This window comes from Ictidomys tridecemlineatus, chromosome 5, assembly GCF_052094955.1.
Source record: "Ictidomys tridecemlineatus isolate mIctTri1 chromosome 5, mIctTri1.hap1, whole genome shotgun sequence".
Lineage (NCBI taxonomy): Eukaryota > Metazoa > Chordata > Mammalia > Rodentia > Sciuridae > Ictidomys > Ictidomys tridecemlineatus.
The window spans coordinates 88923420-88948122 of NC_135481.1; the positions used below are offsets into that span (position 1 = coordinate 88923420).

The following is a 24703-nucleotide window of genomic DNA, read 5'->3' on the forward strand; positions in this document are numbered from 1 at the left end:
TTCAGAATTAACCTAACGTTTACAGCCAATTGATTTTTAATAAAAGTGGTCAAGGAAGTTTTCACCATTCAGTGAAATAAGAATAATACCTTCAACAAATGTAATCAGGACACATGGACAACCACAGGCCAAAGAATATGGTGGACCTCCATCTCATTCCATGCTTCATAATCAACTCAAAATAGATCAATAGCCTACATAATAGTTAAAAACATAAAACTCTCAGAAGAAATCCTCAGGGAAATCTTCATGCCCTTCTGATTTGACAATGGATACTTGGGTCTGACACCAAAAGAACAAACAAACCATGAAATAAATAAGTTGGACTTCACAAAAATCTTGTGTATTAAATGACAGTGTTGAGAAAATGAAAAGACAACCAGCAGAAAGGGAGAAAATGTTTAAAAATCACATATCTTAAAATAGTTTGGTATCCATGACATATGAAGAACTCTGATAACTCAACAATGAAACACCAAACAACATAATTTTTTAAATGGGCCTAGGGCTTCACTTAACATCTTATCAAAGAAGTTATGCAAATGAATACTCAAAAAATGCAAAACATTATTAGTCATGAAGGAAATGCAAATCAAACTGAAGTATCACCCCACTTCACACCACCACAAGTATAATAACAAATCACAAAAAAAGTAAGTATTGGCCAGCACGTGGAGAAATAGGAACCCTCACACATTGTGGGTTGGAATGTAAAATGGTGCAGCTACTGTGGATAATGCTTTGGTTCCTCAAAATGTTCAACATTGGATTACCATATGACCCAGAAATTCCATTCCTATATATGTATCCAAGAGAAAGAAAGAAAAACATATTGGGCAATAGAAATTTGTAAACAAATGTTTATCTCTGAATTAACCATAACAGTCGGAATGTAGAAACAATATGAATGCTCATCAAGAGATGAATGAATAAATTGTGGTGTAACACAATAGTCATAGGACCACATGCTGTGGGTTAGATGGATCTCAGCACACTATTCTAAGTGAAAGAAGCCAGGCCCAACAGATACATACATGATTCCAATTCTATGAAATATTCAGAATATGCAAATCCATAGAGACTGAAAGAATAGTGGTGGTCAGGGGCAATGTGGAGGATGGTAGTATAAAGGGGAAAGTGGAGTGACTGACAGGCTACAAAGTGTCCTGGGATGATGAAAAACTTGGAATTACAGAGAGGTTGTGTTTGCACATTTTGAAACCATGAAATGTCACTGAAATTGTACACATTTTTTCTTTATTGTTCTAATTAGTTATACATGACAACAGAATGCACATAATACATGAATGGAGTATAACTTCTCAGTGTTCTGATTTACATGATGTAAATCTCACTGGTAATGTAGAACTATATGCACATAGGGTAACAATGTCGGGTTCATTCTACTATCCTTCCTAGTGCCATACCTGCCCCCTCCCTGCACTCCACTCTTCCTTACACAAAATAACTCTGTTTTTCCCTAGCTCCCCCTGATACACACTTATTGTGAAATACCATCTACATATCAGAGAAAACACTCTGGTTTTGGTCTTTTAGGATTGGCTTATTTCACTTAGCTTGATATTCTCCAGCTCCACCCATTTACCAGCAAATGCCATCATTTCATTCTTCTTGAAGGCTGAGTAATATTCTACTGGATATGTATACCACATTGTCTTAATCCATTCATCTGTTGAAGGACACTTAGGCTGCTTACATACTTTAGCTATTGTTAGTTGAGCTGCTATAAACACTGATGTGGCTGCATCACTGTAGTATTCTGATTTTAAGCCCTTTGGGTATAAACCAAGGAGGGGGATAGCCAGGTCAAATGGTGATTGCATTTTAAGCTTTCTGAGGAATCTCCATATCACTTTCTATAATGGTTGCACCTGTTTGCAGTCCTACCTGTAATGTATGAGTGTACCTTTTTCCCCACAACCTCGCCAACATTCATTGTTGCTTGTAATGTGCAGATTGAAATTGTACATGTTGAAGCAATTAATTGTATATGATATGAATTGTACCTCAATATTTATTTATTTTTCTGCAGTGCTGGGAATCAAAGTCAGGGCTTCACACATGCTAGGCAAGCACTTTACCACTCAGCTATACCTACAGGACCAATCCCAAATAGTTTTTAAATAGGCCATACACAGTGCTTAGCATAATTTCTTTTTAATTTAAGAAATGAAGATATTACATGAGTAAAAATATGATAGATCACAGAAGACATTAAAGATAATTATCAATGCATGGTAAGAAATCAGCTAATTTTAATTCATTTGCTAAAGTTATTGTATAAATCTTACATCATTAAGAATTAAATGCATATTAATTTTTAACAACTAAGAAAAAGAAACTATGGAAATATTAACTGGTTTGTTTTCTTTCAGTACTAGGGATTGAACTCAGGGCCTTGCATTTGCACAGACTCTACCTTGGAGCTACATCTCTAGTCCTGTTTATTTTGAGACAGAGTCTCACTAAGTTGCCCAGGCTGTCCTCAATACTTGTAATCCTCCTGCCTCAGCCTCCCATGTGCCTGAGAATAATAGATTTTTTTAAAGCATTAAGAGAATGATTAAGCTGTAGGGTTGAGGATAAAAGGAAATTGTATTGCATGTACAGTATTGTCCCAAGTACAATACACTGCTTAACTTTAAACATCTGTGTGGGAGACAGGCAAAGGTGCTACTTTTGCTTTCGATTTTCTACATTTTCTTAATGATACATAATAATCACAGTTAGACAAGTAATTTATTTTTTAAATGCTTGCTGTTGGGTACATTAAGTTTCTTTTAAAAGAAAAACTTTAATAAATGTAGATGATTTGCTGTTAATTAGGAGGATGCCTACACTGGAATTACTCATTTTGAAACTTAATGTTGGCCTAGAAAGACTGTAAAATACAGAGAACACAAAGATAGAAACTTAAATCACCAGAATCTAACAATTTCAAGACATAGTTGACTTTTGAACAACATAGGTTTGAACTGGATAGGTCAGCTTGCATGTGGATTTTGGCGGTCAGGTAGATTTGTGAAAAATTGAAAAAGAAAAAGAAAAAGGAACCTCAAAGGCTAGAATATTGAGAAAAATTTTTAAAAGGGTATGTCATAAATGCATAAAATATATGTATGTAAGACTCTATTTTACCATTTGCTACCATTCAGTATGCATGCATCTATTATAAAAGTTAAAACTTATCAAAACTCACACAAACTCAGATCATACACAATGCCACTCTGTGGAGTGAAAGGCAAAAAAAAAAAAAGTGAAGAGGCTGCATTTAATCTTCACTGCATGAATGAACTGCAGCACATCCTCATCCACTGCAGTAATTTCATAGCCATCTCCAGTCACTGTTGCTGTGAGCTCCCATGTTGTGACTCTTTAAAAGCCCCTGTGATGCTGATCATCATCAGGTGAGCTCCACACTTTCAAAGGTGGACAGTAATTAGTTGTTCTTATAAAAGACCTGAGAATGGGCTCAGCTAGAAGCAATCCTTCACTTCCAGTGGAATATGAACATTGGCATTACCAGTGTCTACTGTGAGACTTCTGTCAAGACCTTCCCTCTCTGGCCAAATATACAGAGGACTAAAAGGACAATTGCTGTCATTTGGCTGCCCAGCTTGCTTTCTCATTTCACATTGTATTAGTGACCTGACTATCTTTTAGGATATCAGTCCTCTTTCATCCTTAGTTCAATTGCTTTGGGTGGAACCTATCCCAGTCTACACTGAGAAGTAGGAGTAACCTGGCTGAGGTCAATCAGAGGATTCAACCCTTTGAGCCTCAGCAACTTGTTAATTTAGGCCAGTGAATGTTCAGTGTGAGAATTTTACTTGAAACATTGAGACGAGAGGTGGACTCTATCACACTGAGGTTTGATACTTAAGTGAGAGATGTATAAAATCTCCCTGGGAAGAAGCCATGATGACGAATGGTTTGCCAGGTAGGATTAGAGGGTGGTAGATGTGCCTTGTTACTGCCTGTCCATCACTCTGGTCATGACCTTCCCCTCCACAAACTATGCCCTGCTCATTTTCTACCAGAGGCTCAGCTCTCCAAGGGAAGGAGACAAATCTCCAACATGCTGGTCCTAGCACAAGAGATGGAGGCACATCTGCTAAACGCATGTCTGCTATATAAATTACCTTAATGAGCTTAGCAGCGGGGCATGGAGGCCATGGATGATTGTATCACTGGGAACCCAGAATTCTTCACTGGATAACACCACATCCTACAGTCTTCACCTTATGCTCTTGGGTTCCCATTCTGAGCTGGAACAGGTGGTGCACTGTGAATCATCAGCACTGGGTACTGATGTGGTCACTGCCTGTTCTCCCACAACCACTCAGAAGATGTCATCAGACCAGGCAGTGGGGGTAGGGAGCTCTCATATAAAGCCCTCTATGATGAAATGCCTTAAAAACAGACAGAAACACAAGATCTCACAGCCCACTCCACCTTCTTCTGCCCCTGGGGACTAAAAGAAAACAAGGACGAAGCTCCACAAGTCCTTCTAAGAAGATGCATTTGCTCCTGCTCCTGTTGGCCTTCTTTCTGCCTCCCAAGGCACAGGCAGGTGAGTGACCATTCCCTCCCTCAGAGGTCCAACCCTAACCCACAGGGGGGCACAGAACTCCTATATCCCTTCTGCACAACCCCTGATACAGTCTTCTACCCAGAGCCTTCTGAATCCCAGTTCCAACCCCACTGCAGAACCCCAAGAGAGACACTGGGTAAGCTAGCAACAGGAACATAAGGGCAGAAGTCTTTTTGGGAGAAGAGCCAATGGATTCAGTCCCCTGCCTAGATACCATTCTGGTCATCTGGAAAGTGGGGCTTGGCTACAAGTGCACCCCAGAGGGTGGAAGGGAGGAAATGTTCAATTCTCCTGGAAAGGGGTAAAGTGGGTCTGGCACCTGTGTCTGGGGTGAGACAGGTGCACCCCTTCCAATTGCTTAGCAGAGAACTCTAGAGCCCAGAAGACCCCAGAAATGCTGGAATCACAGTCCCCAGAAAACTTCCTTTTCTCAGTCCCAAGCCACTCCATCCCTTTCTCCAACTCTGTTTCTCTTCCCAGACCTCTGGTGACTCCTTGTTTTCTAGTAGGAGCCACTGTGGCAGACACTAACTTCTCTGCTTTCCAGAACCCCAGCAGCACTGCCCTACCAACCCTCACCCAGAGACAAACTGGAGCCATTCCTTTGTGTATCCCATGAACTACATGTCAGGCCTAGGAAATAGGACAGAACAACATCTAGAGTGAACTGAAATCCTGGCCATTAGCAAGCACCAAGTGTCCTAGGCATCACAGCACTCAGGAGGGCCTCAGAAATTTCTGGAAACAGAAGGCTCCTCTGGGATTTGATTGTCCCTAAAAATGTATGCTCAACTCCACCTATGTCAGGAGGAAGAATTCGTAGACCAACACCTGCTTTCTTTACCTTTTCCAGAAAAGTAAGATGAGGCCCCATCCCTCAGCCCCTGCCCAGACTCAGGTCATCCAAGGTTCTCAAATGCCCCACAGTTCTGGAGGCATGAAACAGATGCCCATCTGCTGGATTCAGGGGGTGCACACAAGTGAGGTGACTTTTTCATCAGGGGAGATCATCGGGGGACATGAATCCAAGCCCCACTCCCGCCCCTACATGGCCTATCTTCAGTATGTTGCTCAGGGTGAATGGAAGATATGTGGTGGCTTCCTGATAAGAGAAGACTTTGTGCTGACGGCCGCTCACTGCTTAGGATGGTGAGTAGCAGGAAACAACCCAGACCCTCCTGGAGACATTCCAGAGATATCCCTGACTCCTTCTCAATGTTAGCACAAAAGGACTGGGCTAGACACAAACTTCACAGATCAGCAAAAGCCTATATTCAGGAACAGAGTCACACCTCTGATGGACTCACTTTCCTGGTAGAAAATGAGCTACTGGCCAAAGTAAGAGCTTATGCTTACATAGGTCACCCTGAGAGGTGATTTTAATTAATAAGCGTATCAGGTTGGGCACTCAGGAATTTGAGATCTGTTATTACGTGGGCCAAGGGGAGGGTTCTGGGTCAGTGGTCAGTATTTAGGATTTATATTTATTGGGCCAGATGGAGGGACTGGGCTAGGATTTGTTTTGAGAAGGATCAATGTTTTACCCTCTTTCCAGAACCTGCCATTCCATGCTTGATAAATATCTCCTCCCTGAGAAAGAATGTACTGGGAAGGGATCAATATATTGCCTTCATCCTCATTCTCATTTCCCAGGCCATACAATTTTGCAGTTTGTTGTTTTCCATATTCAGTACTCAGTACACACACAGATCCCTGGGAGAATATGTACACGAGATAACTTCAGGGATGGAAAAGAGGATGGGAAAAGTCTTACGAGGGGTAGGCAGGCCGACTCCAGAGGCACTACTGAATAAGAAAGGAGGACCAGGGTGGCCAACCCTGCCATATAAAGAGCTAGGAGCATGCTTGGCCATGAAATGGAAACTAAAAAAATTGCATGTGTTTTCCTGGGCATGATTGAATCCTGAGAACCTATGGTTCAGATATCAATGGCCTCAGAATTCTAACTACCTCAATGCTAAGAAGCAGAGGGCACTGTCACTCAGCCCAAGGCCTCCTGTCCTCTCTGCTTCTCCTCAGCTACAGCTCTACCCTGGCCTTGCTGTAGCCTGCTCTTCACAGCTCCTAGATGTATTCTTTATGACTCCACATCACCCATGACCACTGCACTCTCTATGCAGGCCAATGAACGTCACTCTGGGGGCACACAACATTGAAAAGCAGGAGAAGACCCAGCAGGTCATCCCAGTGAAAAGAACCATCCCCCATCCATATTATGACAATCAACGCTTGTACAATGACATCATGTTATTGCAGGTATGTCCCCCTCCCAGCTGCCTCTGCCCTCCTTAGTACAGATGGTACCCTCCCACCATGACCCTGCCCCTTTATTAATTTCCATCCTGGACATCATGGTGTCTAGGCCCAGAGGCCCTTGTCTGAACTGGACTCTTTTTCTTCTCCCCCCATAGCTAGAGAAAAAAGCCAACTTGAATGCAGCTGTGCAGCCTATCAAGCTGCCCAGGGGCAACGACAAGGTGAAGCCTGGGAAGGTGTGCCTTGTGGCTGGCTGGGGGAGACTGGCCCCAAATGGCAAATACCCCAACACACTGCAGGAGGTGGAACTGACATTGCAGGAGGACCAGGTGTGCAAGAACCACTTCCGCATTTACAATAGCAACATAGAGATATGTGCGGGGGATCCAAAGAAAAACAAAGATCCCTTTCAGGTGAGACTGAGTGTCTGTCTCTCTTGGCTCTGTGTGTGAGAGGCCCTCTTGTGTGAGAGATATTTGGGGGAAGATCTGGGGCCTGGAGACCAGGCAGCATGGGCCTCCCTCACCCAGTTGGCTGTCATTTCTCCCTGGAAAGAGAAGACGGGAGCAGCTGGGAGGACCTAGGGCCTGCATTGAATGATGCCTGCCTGGAAAGCTGAGCTTGCAATGCTCCACACTGCCTCAGCTCACAGGCATTAGAGACCTGTGCACTTATGTGTGCAGTTGCTCTCACTAAGTGGCTTCTCAGTGCTGGCACCCACCCTGGTCCCTGGGCTCATCCTCCATGCTGGTGTCTGTGCCACTCACCTGCTTCCACAACCTTGAAAAATGCAACAGTGGTCCCTCACACTTTCATATGGAGAAGATCCCAGAACCTGTGGAGCAGGATAGAGGCGGAACCCAGGAGGGAGGTGAAGTAATAACAATGTCCACAGTCAGAACATATCAGCTGAGGGCCCTTAGAGTCTTGCATAGTCCTCTGAACGCAGACTCTACAGGTCGTCCTTGTCTGAGAAGGAGCCTGAGATGGCAGGGAGGATCCAACCAGGAGGATACAGGCTCAGTCCTCCCTCTTCTCTCTTCACAGGGGGACTCCGGAGGCCCTCTTGTGTGTAACCATGTGGCCCAAGGAATTGTCTCTTATACATATAATAATGGGACACCTCCAAGCGTCTACACCAAAGTCTCCAGATTCCTACAGTGGATAAAGGAAACCATGAAAAGCCACCAACTGCAGGAGACAGACTAACTCTGTAACTAACCTCCTTTCCCAGAACTGATTCTAGAATCACCCTGGAGGAGGTGCCCACAACTGAATAAATGTCCCTTAGCAATGTGGGAAGGCTGGTCTCTTCTTTATTCACTGGCCTTCATTCACAGGGTTTGTGTGCCAGGCAGCCAATGACAAAGCTCTGCTGTTTTCTGCTTCTCTCTTCTCTTTCTCCCTCAACACCTGCATAAACCCCACACACAGCTGTGACCCAGCTCCTTCCCACCCCTCCAGTATCTCCGGGGCTTGCCTTTCTGCCAGTGTTGGAGCTGGGCACCACCAGGAGAAATTTTAAATGGCTCTTGTCCTGGGTCTCATGGTGAGTTTTCTACCTGCTCCCTTGTATGAGGGGACAGAGAGGAAGGGGAGAGCACCATGGGTCCTGGAGGCCAGGTAGGCACAGCTGAGGTCACTGCTCAAGGACATGATCCTACCCCCCTGGGCACCGGAAGGGCCCTCCTAAACAGGATATTTCTCTTCCCCAGGTTTATCCTTAAGAGGGACAGTCCTTGAATAGCCCCTCATTCTCACATGGAATTACATTCCTTCCCTGCCCTCCTCTGAGTTCAGGGTCCACCTTGACCTCCAACCTCATGGCTGCCCATTCTTCTCCATCCCTGCTCATATTCTATCAACTCCACTCCAGGCCACACTGATCTGGGCTGCTTCCTTACTCAAATCCCTCCACCTAGGACTCCCAGATCCCCATGGGTTTCCATCAGGCCTTTCCATTGGGGTGCCCTCCCAGCTCATGCCCTGGCAGAGAGGGGACATCATAAGAACCAAGGCAGTGCTGGCATCGTGCAGGGTTCATGGAGGACCTGGCTGGCAGGATCTCTCTCCAGGACACTTGGTCCTTCTTTCACTTGGGCACAGCTAAAGCAAGCCCTCACTTTCAGCTTGATGTCCTCCCTTGTGCTCAGGGTCCACTGGCCACCTGATCACTCAGCAGCCTAAGCCTCTTTCAGCTTGTTCCTCTTGGTCACAGCTGGCCTGCAGCCTGAGACTCCCTGCTAGTCAGCTAGGCTTCATCAGTTGTGAAAGTTCCAGAAAAGAGTGTCTTTCTGCAGAAGGACTGTGAAACACAGCTTTTTCCATCAGTCACACTCATTGAGCACTTCATAATGGCCAGAACTTGGGGATATACGTTAACACAGTAACAGACCCAAGTGGAATGGACAGTGTTGGGGACTTTCCAAATTTTCCTGCTCCACCCTCCCTATCAGTCCATAAGGCATAGACCTGTGTGAGAAATCCATTAGAAATCAGAATTTATATCTTAGTTTTATTTCCAGTTAAAGGCAGTATGAATAGGATATTGCATGATGCTCTAGGACAAAGACTATGAAATTTGGAAGTGACTTTCATCATTTGGTTTGTGGATGTGAAGCTGCTGAACTATTCACAGGAGCGTCCTTTTTATGAGAGAGGGCAACAAATAGGGAAGAAGATTACCAGGGCAACCTTACTTTCATTTGTTTTCAAAGTAGCAGATATAAACGCAAGTGTACAGATTCACACTGAAGGAGACACACACACACACATCCAGTTGGACTGCTCAGAAACAAAATCCCTGTCATTACTGCACCCCTGCCATACAGAACAACATGAATCAGGGAGGCTCCTGGGACCTGGGAAAATGGAAATATGGCTCTAATATTCAGGCCATCATGGTTACTGCTCCCATCCATGTCCCCAGTGCCACCTGGGAATGTCTTTGGTGGGAAGGTCCTTCTTGGATATGGTGTGTAACTTTTTGTTAAATAAAGGTATGCCTATGTGTGGCTAACCCCGCAGCCCTGGATCAGGGTCTGCTCATTAATATGGGGCACTGGAAGTTTAGCACAAGTTCTAGCTCTAGATTAATGCCACCTTGTCCCAGACACACACCGCACTACATTCTTTTTAGACATGGAGAAAAATCTCTCTTCAGTTATGTAACTTGCAAAAGTATGCCCCTTTCCATCCCATTGTGTACAAATCATGCTGCCACACAATCTCATAATGATGTTCTATAAGCAAAGAGCAATGGATGTCACACAGCTTTGCATTTGGGGCTGAAAGAAATCCTGCATCTAAGACATGCTAGGACCAGGTTCCTGCACTGGAAAAAAAAAAAAAGAAAAACACAGAAGAAAAAGCAAACAAAAAATAGTATTTAGAAAAGTGACTTGGTCATATGCCTACATATCCAATTTAGGAGTTGCATCTCCTTTGAGGAAAAGGTTCTGTGGTTTCAATAACTTTCAAAACTATTGTTGTAGGCCTTTAACCTCCTCAGGAAGAGGAAGAAGAAAGGAATATCCAAGGGTAATGACTGACCAAAGGTATCACACAATGTGGGACAGACCTGGAAGATCCCCGCACTGCATGCCAGAAAGGGATCTTATGTGTCTTCTAACACCCAGCCTAGGATGGCTTCCCAGCATCTCCTGACATGAGATGAGTTGCTTTCTGCTCGGAAACTGCCCTAGAGAGAAAGACTCTGTGCTGAAACCACCCAGAGGCACAAGATGAATGGACTCCGAGGCAGGTTAGCACCTTAAACAGGCTGACTCCTTCCCCTCTTCCTGGTCTGAGAAAGAACCCCCAGTCTTCCCCATTTGAAGGGAACCCCTTTCTTTATCTCACCCATTTTTCCCCATAGTCGCAGAAACTGAACACAATTAAGCAACAAATGTATCACTTATAGTAACTTTGAAATCTTTTTCATGTTTTTAGAAGTCTATCCATTCATGGTAAGCCACAGGTAAATTCTAGGGCATTTGAATACACCCATATACATACACATACATACATTGGGAGCATATATATAAGCTCCAGATTATTATTTACAACCTATTTTAATACACGCATAATGCTTTTGTTGAAATAGTCACAGAACTGAACTTGGGACTCAATGGGTTAATCTCTAAGACAGGAAATGCTTGGACTCACCAAGACCCACTTCCCCATCCCTCCTTTCCTCCAGGCCCACTGGAAGTCAAATCCCTGCACGGCCAGGGAGAGAGCTGCAACATGGTCCGAGTAGGACACAGAACCAATGGAATGCAAGGTCTGCTCATGTGTTTGGGGATTGTGTGTTGGTATAATTCTGTTTCCCAGCCCGACGCCATACTGCTCCCAGCACCATTCTTGGATCAGCTACAGAACTTACAGGACCTCTTTGGTGTACTGTCTCTCACCCAACACTGCTTTGTACCAACAAACATATTTCACCATAAGAGAAGTGCAGAAGTAGGTTCATGTGCCATATCACCCAGAAGCAGCTAAACTGATAAAATTGTGAAAGAGTCCATGGAAGATAACAAGGACAGATGACAGACCACCACCTGTGAGATTGGGATGCTGCAATGGCTTTAAGCCAGCAGTAAAGGTATGCTTGTGTTTCCCCATAGGAAGAATACCTGGTTCCAGAAACAAAGAGGTGCTGGTAACAGTTTTTCCTTTGACTATCACATGTAGTGGCTCACACTCAAGCAATGTTTCATCTATCTCCATAATCTTGACTTTGTTGGCCTAAAGGTCTTAATCCTTGAGAAATTAATCAACTGTAAAATAAGTGGATTCCTATGGTACCTGGGTGATTGGGACTGACTTCCAGGAGAAAGGGCATTCAAAATAAGTGAACATCAGTGAAAGACAATTGCAGCACAGAAATGGATAGCGTTGAGAATCTTCAAGAATAGGGTTGAAGTCGCTATAGGTGAAGAATCCTACCAGGGAGGATATCTAAGGTAAGAGTCTTCTGAACAGCTTCTCAGAAATCACATAAGACCCCTTCTCATAATGGCTTTCCAGCCTTCTTGGCCATGGACCCCAAATTCTCCTTAGAGAACTCCCAAGAAAGGAAAAAATCGTGGGATTACCAGGCTCCCTGCTGACACAATCCAGCTGAGACCAACCTATTACTGGCTTTCACCCTGTCATTGTGGTTTTGAACCACTGAGCTCTTGGGCAACTGAGGCACACCATCTTCAGCATTGCTCCCACCCCACTCTGCCCATCCCTCTAACCACAGCCCCTCCATCTTCTCTATTTACTAACGTTTTTGTATCCTCTGCCATAGCCAAAGAGGCTCATCTCCATTTATCCAAATCTTACACAGGAAAGGGTTTCAACAAATGATCATCCTGAAAGTCAATGAAAGCCAAGGAAATAAATACTTTCCTGGATCTATCACAATGACATGCAGATTCCTCAGTCCCAGGACCCACTACTGGCCAATGTAACACCTCCAGCAACCCTAACTTCCGACCACAGGTTCCAGTTTTCTGTTTCTGTGATCAGCACTGAATCAAGAGTGATGGGTGCTTAGGCTTGGCCAAATTATTACCCAACCATCAGATTTTGATCAGGCAGTGATGGAAGGCTGAGATCATCTCAGAGGAAAAAGCCCCCACACACCAGAAGAGAACACTGGGAGTTTAAAGACCAGGAGGACGCACCAACCTCTTTGACCAGGGAGGCCTTCCTGGGAAAATGAAGTCACTCCTGCTCCTGTTGGTCTTTCCTCTGTGCCCAAGGACAGAGGCAGGTGAGTGACTATCCCCAACAACTGAAGCCCAACCCTAAGCTCAGCCCTGCTCAAATGCTGCACCTCTCCATTCCGGCTCAGGTGCACCTCCAGCAACTTTCTAAACAGTAAGGTAAACCTCACCCAAAGACTGGCAGGTTTCATGGGGATGGAAGCACAAGGGAGGAGCAGGTTAGAAGGCTGGTCTCCATAAGAGCCAGGTGGCAATTATCCCTTCCCTAGCTCTACCCTTTCCATCTGGAAAGCAGGTCCTATCACAAAGACATTTGAAAGTATATTTACAAACAGGAAAGAATGAATAAGGGCAGCTTAGAGAAAAGGGCTGGCCTCTGTGATCAATGTAAAGCCCAGTAATGTTCTAACAATGTCCATCTGCTTCTACAAAGTTTGTCATTCTCAAAGTGCACAGGAAGAAACCTGGAACCCATTTGATCTCAGAATCCTTGGCATATTTGTCCCCTTAACAATTACATGTGCCTTAGTTCAGCCTCAGTTTCTTTTAGGTCTTTTTTTTCGTTACAAGTGGGTGTGATGGCTTTGCCAGACCCCATCATCCCTGATGCTTACAATCTCACTAGCATTCCCCTCTAGCCCTCAGCCACAGGCTAATCAGGAGCCATTCCCTCACACATGCAAGACCTTTACTGGGCACCTACTTGGTGTCTGCCTCCAGCACACAAACATCAAACCGACTCAGCATCCTGACTTTATGTGCAAAACCAGTAGGAGCTCAGTGAGAACTAAGAGGGAAACAAGAGGGGAAAGAAGACTGGGACACTTCAGACAAAGGACTGACCAGGATCTTTAGGGACTTTGCTGCTTGTTCCAAACTCAAATCCTGTCAGTCAACTCAAATCCTGTCAGTCAAATCCTGAAGCAGGAATTACAGAGCAAGGACTGCCCTGCTCTTCATCAGAGAGAGTATCTGAGGATTGTGGGTCACTCTTCAAGCCAGGAATTCTGCCTGGAAAACACTCAGGGCCCATGTTTGCTGCTGCTGGCTACTGAGACCCTGCCCCTAGGGACATGTATAAGGGCTTGAGCAGCCAGGACTACATGGCAATTGAGGAGACCAGGGGCAGGGCCAGAACAAAGAAGCATGGAGAGGGTCTTTGGTGAGGTCAACTTCCTGCTTGATGAAAGTGCTTGAGGACACAAGCCAGGCACCCAATCAGACAGAGACATCTCTGTTTGTGCTCCTAAGTGGGGGACCCAATAGAATAAGTGAAACATATGTATGCACAGACACCAATGAATAATAGTGAGCAGAGGGTGAACAGGGATAAGATAAAGAAAGGAGGAAATTCCAGAGACCATAAAAAAGAACAAACCAAAACTTCCCCCACTCGATATCAGTTCTGGGAACCCTTCTATTCAGAACCATTTTTCTGTCCCTTTGGCAATAAACCTGCTGCTTGCTTGCTTTCTCTACATCCTATTCGTCAGTTCTTTGCTGAACAAGGACAATGAACCCCACAACCCTAAATGGTAACACCACCACACTCAATCTTTCCCTCCCTGGAGTTGACCCCAGTCTCCTCTCTTCAGCCTTTGGCTCCATGATCACCAAGGGCAGGACAGAACCTTTCTTTCAGGGAAAATCCTTGGGGGCCAGGAAGCTGTGGCCCATTCTCATCCCTACATGGCATTTCTTCGGATCAAGACTCCAACTACAACAAAAGAATATGGGGGTTTCCTTGTACGTGAGGACTTTGTCCTGAAAGCAGCACACTGCTGGGGAAGTTGAGTTCATACATCTAAAGAAAACCCCACAGGGAATCCTCTCCTTTGGGGCTGAAGAGAAGAGCTCTGTGGAGGGTTGGTAAGCTATGGGATGTGAGGAGCAGGTCAGTGCAAGTGGCTTGTTATACAAAAGGAGAACGTGGATCAAGGCTGGATGGGAAGGAGACAGATTTTCCCCAAGAGCCCAGAGTGCACATGTGAGAAATTCAGAGTCTCACCTGGAGACACCTGAGCTCTGTGCATGACTGAGCACACTCCATCTGCTCCAGGAATTGCACCAGCCCTGGCTGCCAGAGATACTCAGCCCAGGGTCCTATTCCCCTACACGTCCTCCCAACTCCACCCTGCCCAGCCCTGAGTAAATATTTTCCTTCAGGGATCCTGAGCTGTATCCCCTGTAACTCTACCTCCCTGTGTTCTCTAGGAGCAGATCCATCACTGTCGTCCTGGGGGCCCATGACATCAAACACAATGAGCAGACCCAGCAGATCATCCCTGTAAAAAAAGCCTTCCTCCACCCAGATTACAACAGCAACTATTTCAATGACATCATGTTACTGCAGGTGAGGAATGCCATTCCAATGGGTCTTGAACACTTTAATCCTGGAGGATTAAATCTGCTGTCCTTCAGTCCAACCATCCTTCCTAAAATGAAGCCTTCACTTGTCTCAGTGCCATGAAGAAGGCAATCCCATGACTGGAGTTTTGTGGGCTGTTGGTTCATCTGAATTCCTTTTATCTGCCTTTAGTTGAAAAAGAAGGCCAAGCTGACTGCTGAAGTGAGCCTCCTCAAGTTACCCTCAGGACATTCCCAGGTTATACCAGGGATGGTGTGCACTGTGGCTGGTTGGGGACACATTGGCCAAAACATATCCACAACAAAACTGCATGAGGTACAGCTTGAAATCCAAAAAGACAAGGAATGTCTCTCTCGTTACACAAAACCATACAACTCCACCATCCAGATTTGTGTGGGGAACCCAAAAGAGAAGAAGAATTCTTTTCAGGTGAGTTCACCTGCTTTGGCTATTCCCTGCCCTGGGCACAGCAAAGTTTGAGGAGAAACAGGGCAAAGGGAAATACTCATGCCCCTGTTTCTCCTCAAATTGCCTTTCATCAATTCAGTCTCTGGTCCTGAGGGTCAGTGGAGACTAGATGCCCATTGTCACTTCATAGACAGAGACTTACTGGAGAAAGAGAGGCATCAGTCAACTGGAGGGAATAGTCAGGGTCAGGCTGCAGCCCCCGGACTGAATGAGGGAACAAGGACTGCCCTGTTTGTGAATTCACAAACACAACCCTCTAACAGTTCCAACCATATGGGGAGGGGATGGTGTGAGAATTGGAGCAAGCCAGCTCAGGGTTGATCTCTCTACCCACAGGGAGACTCTGGGGGTCCTCTAGTGTGTAAAAACGTGGCCCTGGGCATTGTGTCCTTTGGAAAAAAGAAAGGGACACCCCCAAGTGTCTACACCAGGATCTCAAGCTTTCAACGCTGGATTGAAAAAACAATGAAATCCTTTAAACTCCAGGGACAAGACTGAGAAGCCTCCTGAACTGATCTTCATCTTCTCTTGAACAAAGGCCCAAAGTACACTGGGTAGAGGAGTAGAGGGGACACTGCCAGGTGCTTAATAAACTTTCATCTCTAGAACACAAGTGCTAGATTCCTCCTTTCTTCACCAGCATAATATTCTGTAAGGTTCTGATTCATGTCCAGCAGGATCTGTTCACATTTATGATTCCTTACATGCTTCCCCTCAAGCACACTCCATCTTCCACCTCTAGAATATAAAACCATGCTTTGTTGATAGTAGCTCCAAATGACCTGTCCCAATGCCAGCTCCCTGCAACAGGTTGAGTTTAAGCTACCCAGGAATAAGGACCCTTTCTAGACAAAACTCATTCCTACAATGCCATCTTACCACATTCTGTACCTACACCCTGACTCCACCTTGATTCTGTGCTACTGTGAAAACATAAAAGACCCCAGGTTTGTAAAGGGAATTATATTTCCCACCTAGTGGAAATGGATATGTGGCTTTTGGAAAGCTGTGGTTCATTCAGGGCTCCCTCTTCAAATCAGCACAACTGGAAGCTTGGAAGCATGAAGACTTTCAGTAAGAATTTTCAGTGTCCCCAAATGCTTCTTAAGTGGCTGTCATGGCCCTGTCTTATGGCCAGAGCCAGTACAATGTCTGTTCTCCCAACAGCCCATCCTCCCCCAACCCCAAATGATCTTGCATCTTAGTCTGAGCCAGCTTCTCTCCACCTCCCATGTCCAGGTTCCCTGGAAACCTGTGAGGATGGGAGTGAACTTTCTATCCTGTGTTCATCAAGATTCTCATCCTTGATGGATCTTGAGCCCTAGCTTATCTTATGCCCCATTCATGAAGGACCAGGAAGCAGGGAATGACCTCAAAACCCTACTCCAGAGATTTCACTTGGGTCAAGCCCACATCAGTCCTCCTCATGCAGAGTTTTGCTCCTGAGCTCAGAGCCCAACAAAGACAGGTCACACTCAACAGCCTGAACTCTTGCAGGCTCTTCCATTTGGGCACCACTGACAGCCTGGGACAGAATTCACTGATTGGTACCCTGAACCAAAATGCCCATCTATGTGAGACTGCCTGCCTCTGTAGCAGGAAGGAAGGAACATTCTGCCATCAACCAATACAGCAATGCTCATTGGGCAAATACTGTGTGCCAGGCAGTAGGGTCCCTGCAAAACAGCAGTCATCATGTAATCCATGTGGTTTTATCTGATTTGGATGTCACTTTGCTTGAGTGGCTTTTCTCATCTGGATCTGGGTTTTAAATACACAAGAATCAGAGTCATCTTCTTGTCAAGATAATAAAACTCTTTTGAATTGTCTTGGTGTTACATGGTACACTTTTGAGAGCATTATCACAGCAGACCTAAGAACTACTGATCATGGGGTTTAGAGGAAATAGAGACTTTCTAGTCCTGTCAGTGTACCGGTCTACCTGTCAGTGTTTAAGAGCCTCCCATGAGGCTCAAGGAAGATGGTGAGGAGGACTAGAGTGTGATCAGGCCTGTCCTGATTTAACTTTATGGCATTAGAAAGGCCCTTGTACAGAAACTCAGACTTTAAACATATTTCACATTTCCCTGAAGTCTGGAGTCTGACTTTAAGCCTGGGCCAGTGTGAAAAGTTACCCTAGTTTTTAGTAAGGCCTGGCCACACCCACAATTGAACCAAGATAGGCAGGCTTACGTGTGCTTAAAAAAATGTAACCTTCCTCTAATCTGTTTTGAATATATTTTATTGCTGCTTTATGCATAGTATGTGGGTTCATATGAAAAACTCACACACACCTGAAAATCAATTTCAGTTCATAATGCCAACTTTTTCACTCCCAGCTTTTCCCTCCCATCTAACTTCTCCATTCTACTTGACTTCCTTTAGTATATCTACTCATTAATTATAATCAGCATAATTAACCAGATTATTAATTGGTATAATTAATTATATTTGCTTGATTATTTGTAATATTTATTCTTCCCTCCACTTCCCTTAATGTTACTCTAGTTTTTGGCATAAGACAGAAAACATTCAACATATGGATTTCAGGGTTTGGCTTATAAGCATGATATTCTCCATTTCCATCCATTTACTGGCCATAATGTCATTCTTTTTATGGATGAGTCAAATTTCACTGAATAAATATATACCACAATTTCTTAATCCATTCATCTACTGACAGGCATCTGGGTTGATCCCATAATTTGGCTATTGTGCATTGTGCTGCTATAACCATTGAGGTGGTCGTATTGCTGTAGTATGTCCATCTTTCCTTTGGGAAAATAGCAAGAAGTGAGATAGCTGGATCATATGGTAGTTCTATCCCTAGTTCCTTGAGGTCACCATTCTGCTTTCCAGAGTGCTTGTACTGGTGTGCCATGCCACCAACAATATACAAGTGTTCCTTTACTGCCCACAATATTGCCAACATTTATTATTGTTCATAATCTTGATCGTTGCCACTCTGACTAGAGTTAGATGAAATCATAGGACAGTTTTGATTTGACTTCCCTGAGTCTACAAATGGTGAACCCTTTTTTAACATTTATTTTTTAGGTGTATATGGACACAATACCATGCTTTTATTTGTATGTGGTGCTGAGGATCGAACCCAGGTTCCTTCGGTGCTCAGCGGGCGCTCTACCGCTGAGCCACAATCCCAGCCTGGAACATTTTTTCATACATATCTTGTCAATTTGTGTTAATTTCTTTCTTGTCTTTTCTTTCATTCTTACTTTCTTTTTTTTTTTTTTTTTTGAGAAACTTCCATTTTGTTCTTTTGTTCATTTATTAATTGGCTATGTTGTGGGGGTGGGGTGTTTTGTGTTAAGGCTTTGAGTTCTTTCTATATTCTAAATAATAATCCCCTATTGGAGGATTAGCAGGCCAAAATTTTCTCCTGTTCTGTGAGCAAACTATTCACACTCTTAATCATTTCCTATGCTGTACAGAAGCTTTTCAGTTTGATGGCATCCCGCTTATTGAAACTTGGTGTTTGTTTTTTGTTTGTTTGTTTCTTTTCTTATTCACTAGGGGTCTCATTAAGGAAGCTGGTGCCAGCAACTACCTGCTGGAGTATTGAATCTATGTTTTCTTCCAGCAGTTGTACAGTTTCTGGTCTAATTCCTAGTCTTTGATCTATTTCAATCTGAGCTTTGTGCATGGTGGGAGAGAAAATCTTATTTCACTTTTCTACAGATAGCTATCCAGTTTCCCCAGCACCATTTATTTTAACAGGCTATCTTCTCTCCAAGAGGTGCCTTTGTCAATATCAGACAGCTATGGATATGTGGATATCTCTCTGGGTCTTCTATTCTGTTCCATTTGTCTTCATGTCTATTTTGATGCTTATACCATGCTGGTTTTGTTACTACTGTTTTAGATGTAATTACAGATCAGGTATTGTGAGGTCTCATGCTTCACTTTTCTTGCTTAGTATTGTTTTGGCTATTCTGGGTCTCTGATTCTTCCAGTTAAATTTAAGAATTGTTTTGCTAATTCTGTGAAGAATGTCATTAATATTTTGATGAGGATTGAAATGCATCTGTATATTGCTTTTGGTATTTTGGCCATTTTGATAATATCAACTCTGTCTATTGAAGATGGCATGCTTTTTCATCTTTTAAGGTCACCTTCAACTCCTTTCTTTGGTGTTCTATAATTTGTGTGCCAAGCATTTTCCCTACTTAGGTAGATTAATTTTTTGAAGTTATTATGAATGGGATTATTTTCATGATTTCTTCCTCAACGGAATCACTGTTGGAGTATAGGAAATCTAATGATTTATGGGTGTTGAACTTGTATCCTGCTACATTGCTAAATTCATTTCTATGCTCTAGAAATATTCTTGTCAGTATTTTGAGTCTTCTAGATATAGGATCATATTGTAGGCAAACAGAGATACTTCAACTTCTTTCCTAATTCTATTCTTTAATTTATTTTTCATGTCTGATCATCATGGCTAATGTTTCAAGTGTTATATTGAATAGGAGTGGTAGAGTAGATAAATTTGCCTTGTTCCTAATTTCAGAGAAAATGCTTTTAGTTTTTCTCCATTCAACATGAGGATGATGTTGGCTTTGGGCTTCTTTCCAAATCCAAAATGCACTAAAACTGTAGCATAGTTTTCATTTGATTTCCCTGATTGTTACACATGTTGCACAGTTTTCATATATTTTTATATGGCCTTTATGATTTGAGGTAAGTTCCTTCTACTCCTAGTTTCTTCATCACTTTTAACATGAATGGGTGTTGGATTTTATCAAAGGTCTTTTTGGCATCTATTCAGATGATCATGTCACTCTTGTCTTAATTCTGTTTAAGTGGTGAATTACATTGATTGATTTTCATATGTTGAACCAACCTTGCACCCTGCAATGAAACCCACTTCATCATAGTGTATTACCTTTTTTATGTACTTTTGAATGTGGATTAAAGTCAAGGGCACTGGACCACTGAGCCACATCCCCAGCCCTATTTTGTATTTTATTTAGAGATAGGGTCTCTTTGAGTTGTTTAGGGCCTTGCTAAGTGGCTGTGGCTGGCTTTGAACTTGCAATCCTCCTGCCTCAGCCTCCTGAGCCGCTGGGATTACAGGCGTGCACCACGGCTCCTGGCTGTATTTGACATTTTTGTAATGTTAAAGACCCTCCTTACAGCTCTCCTGATCTCATGATCACCTCTGCTCATGTCACACACATGGAATGGAACCGATTTCTTGACTGTCCACATCACTGTTCCCCTCCATGTGTCTTCTAATTGACTTGGTTTTTAATGGGGGTAGCAGTGATGCTGCCAAGATCTGGGGTGCTTTGGCTGTGAGCTCTGAGCAGTGATTCTTCACTGCTCTTTGGGCCATGAAGATAACACAGGTGACAGACACGGCACAAATCAAGGCTGGTCTTTGCTAGCCTGTACCCTTTGGGTGGGTGGGCATTAGAAGTGAATAATAAAAGTAATAAAATAATTATCTTTTTACACACTGAAGTAATAACTAATATCTTTGGTATATGACTTAAAATGCTTGACAGGAAAACCGGATAAGATTTCACCTTGTTAAATTTACTTGAAAACAGAGGAAGTTACAGATCACATAATTTATAATAGATAATAATAACTACAGTGAGAATTAGAAAGATTTACAGACATTTAATCAACTAAATGATTTTAATTCATTAACACCCTTCTAGGTCCCTGAACTCTATCCCACTAACTTGAAGACATGCTACAGTAAACACATGTATTTGGTTTCTTCAGTCTTGGCTATATCTTATACAAAGGTGAAACCGAGAACAATAAATTAGCATCATGATTGTCTACAGTTGAAACTACGATATACAGTATAAACTATTCAAAAGCCAGAAACATTTATGAAAAAAATTAAAAGACTAGGAGATACTTTTTTTTTTTTACAGATTCTACAAGTGATTGTGCTGCCGAGAATCTCAAAAAAGTTAAAGTCTAAATGAGATTTCCGTTTTTTACTTTAGTGTCTCACAACATACAATAATTAAGTACTGTTAAAAATAGTTAGGAATCAGAAAAATAACATTAAAGAAATTACTATTTCTATTTTCCTGCAATATCATGATCCCCCCAACCTAATGGACCTAAGGAATGTAAACACTATATTTTATCTGACTTTAAAGTATTAATACAGTATTTTAAAGTTGATCCACATCTGTACAATTCCTTTCAGAATTGAGCCATAAGGCAAGACTTTGAGGCATCGCATGTTAATATTACTGACGGCATTGTTTGGAGAGTTTGTTTGCAATTCTTTGTCCTCCAATATTTGTTCTACAGCAGACTTTGGTCTATGACTTAGAAAGGTCAGTATCACTCTCTTCCTTTTCCCTTTGGGGAAGGTTTAAATGACTGTAGTATTTTTCCAGGCTGGATTCAAAAATTACCATTCCCATCTCAAGACAGGGAATGCTCAGTGGCAACTAGAATGAACCTTGTATCAATCAATCTATCAGCTTCTCCTTCCTTTTCTTTTTCCATAGCTTGACATACTTCAGTTTTTATTTTCAACTACTTCGGACTGTGACTATTTGACATTCCAGCAAAAGATTAATGCTGTATTTTTTTAATGAACTACAAACCTTTATGATTAAAAGGATGGATGGCCTAACAAGCCTTTCAGCCAGAAATTCTTATGAAGTCCAACAATGCCAAAGCCACATTTCAGCAAATGTGAAATTTCAGCAAATTTCAGTAGCAGAAATAAGATCTAACTTGCTTAAGCTATGGAGCATTTGCTATAAAAAATTGTATTCATTTCCCTTAACATTCATGAATGCTTATGTAAGATAGAAGAGGGATACTGCCTGCTCTTTTTAAAAACATGAACACGTGACAAAACAAACTTGAGAACATATTTGAAATGGCAAGCTGACATATTTATAGACTGTTCTTATTAGCTGTTTGCAGGTCTAAGACATAGACATTTGGAATTCATGATTTAGTAGAGCTACTACTGGGCGTGGCTGAACATAGATCCCTTTGTACAGACTTGGTGATCACAGGGCAGAAGGTGCGAGGCCTTCCAAGGAAGAGAGAGGGGCTGTTTCAGGTTCAGCTGACGCATTCTTGAAAATTGCTTCAGTTCAGTTTCAACAGGGAGGAATTCTGTAAGCCCAATTCCCCCACTGTATAAGCCTAATTAACAACACACATTAGTTCCTAAATTTCTTCATAGTGGAGATTAGTTTAAATATACAAGAATTGGTCTGCCCATTTTTATTCTGACACAGTTTTAGAATCCATCTTGAGTTCAATCCACTCCCTTACAATGTCTTCCACATGAATCCTTTGGGGACATGAAGCGTTTGATTCACAGTTTGCAATAAAAATACCCGGATATATCATTTATTTGCTATTAACTATTTGATTAGTATGCCTTTTAAATTCAGTATCTTTAACCAAGTTTTTTAATTAGTCTTGCTTGGAGCAGTTCAGAGTATTTTTTTTTCCTCTTCCTATTCTTTCCCCCACCCCTCAAATCTCTTTGTGTTCAGGAAGCAGAACTCCTAGGTGTGATAACTTAGGTTCTTTCTGCATGCAATATTTCTATGAGAAGGTTATTGTAGGGCACATCCCATTCAGGTGCTTATACTGGAGGTATTCCTCAGCCTGCATGCTGATCGCCCAGATTTCAGGTGGTCGCATCAGTAGCTGCCCTAACTTCTCTGTTTGATGGTGGTAGTTGCACACGATATAGTACAGCAGGGGGGAGTTGACTTGTTCCTGAACACCTTCTATCAGCTGGAAGTTCTCAAGGTTTTTGACATCCAAACTAAAGAGCACCAAGAATTTCAGACACACAAACTCTCACTGATCAAACTGTAGGGAGCGAAGTTTTGCCACTAGGTGCTGTGCATGACTCATGAGGTTCTTAAGGGTGGCCCCAGCTTAAAAATCCTTGCGATTATAGAATAGTCCACTTGTTGCCCAGCAACCAGGAAAATGGATCCTTTCTTTCCATGTTCCATTTGTAGGTAAATGTGGTCGAGGATTAAGAGGTTACTCCAGCAATTCTGAAGCAGCTTCATTTGGTCATCAATCTTAAATTCTCTGACAAAGATACTACTTCTGGCCCACTCAACAATGGAGAAGAGGGTTTGATCTGCCATTTTGCACACCAGCCCAAACGTGCTCAGCTTTTCCTGCTTGCTTTCAGTAGCCTGCTCTTGCTGCAAATAGGTCATGATTTGGGCTTGAACTTGAGGCTCATCAGGCTCACACTTCAAATTTCCAGTATCAGATGTGGAGTGCTTGCTGGGGAGCTTGTCTGGTAACTATCCATATAGGAAAGCCCATTATTGACTCAGGTGAGCCTGAGTACAGGTCTGGGTATTCAGACTTGATGGCCAGGCTAGAAAGGTGGCCATATGCTTGGTAACCTTGCAGGCTGCCATGAGGTGGCATTGTCATGCTAATGGGAGATGTTACAAAGGGACTTCTGTCATAGTCTGTAGGAGGCAAGGCAGCATGGTTCAGAGGTAGGCCTTTGGAGTCAGAATGGATGTTCTGAATGGCAGAAGAGATGGTCAGGTCAGAGGGCATCGCTTGGGTCATCAGAGACATGGCTTCCAGGTGAAGTTCATTGGCTTGAATGAGAGGTTTTTCTGTTACTTCAGGGCCCTGTCTCTCTTGTACATTGGTCCAAACTTATTCCTTCCTCCACACAGTCGATCAGCCCTTACCACTTCTAGCTTCATTCCAACACTTAGATATTTTTGAAATCCACAGTAAGGACGTTTTCTCTGTGTTTTGTCAATTTGGCAGTTCTGGTTTTCTATACATATGTTCCTTTTAGTATTTTGGACTCTTCCTTAAAAATCCTTGCAACTCTCACAAGTGAGAAGCCTGCACTGGTACCCAGACACTTTATCTCCACACACAGGACAAAGCTCTTGGAGATCTTCATCAGAGGAGTAATTCACCATTTTAAATTTTGTCACTTGCATGTTTTCCGGCATCTTCCCCTGCTCGCCATGCAATCCAGCCAGTCCCAGGGCTTCCATCTCCGCGTTGTGCAGCATGACAAGGCGGCGAGGGCCAGAATGGAGAGTAAATATCAGTCCGAAAGCCCAGCAACCTCCCTCTTCTGCCTGGTTGACTTCTCTCATGTATCAGAGAGCAGCCCCTTCCAGCCCCAAGGGTGACGGTGCTGGGAAGGTGGGAGAAAAATCTTTACCACACATACCTCAGATAAGCACTAATCTCCAGGATATACAAAGAACTCAA

General features: G+C 43.2%; 2 protein-coding genes and 1 pseudogene across 2 annotated transcripts; 2 read left to right on the plus strand and 1 right to left on the minus strand.

Annotated features, from left to right (window-relative positions):
- The first annotated feature begins 4407 nt into the window (after positions 1-4407).
- Positions 4408-8190, plus strand: LOC101977084 (granzyme B). Its single transcript, XM_078048994.1, has 5 exons — positions 4408-4594; positions 5617-5764; positions 6757-6892; positions 7048-7305; positions 7940-8190. The coding sequence occupies exons 1-5, from the start codon at positions 4540-4542 to the stop codon at positions 8099-8101; spliced, it is 759 nt and encodes a 252-aa protein (XP_077905120.1). The 5' UTR covers positions 4408-4539; the 3' UTR covers positions 8102-8190.
- Positions 8191-12604: 4414 nt separating this feature from the next.
- On the plus strand, positions 12605-15946 carry LOC101976810 (mast cell protease 3). Its single transcript, XM_078049045.1, has 5 exons — positions 12605-12659; positions 14255-14403; positions 14834-14965; positions 15152-15409; positions 15785-15946. Exons 1-5 carry the CDS (start codon positions 12605-12607, stop codon positions 15944-15946), a joined length of 756 nt encoding a protein of 251 aa, XP_077905171.1.
- Positions 15947-22815: 6869 nt separating this feature from the next.
- On the minus strand, positions 22816-24501 carry LOC144377554 (nuclear receptor subfamily 5 group A member 2 pseudogene; annotated as a pseudogene).
- Between the last annotated feature and the right edge of the window lie 202 nt (positions 24502-24703).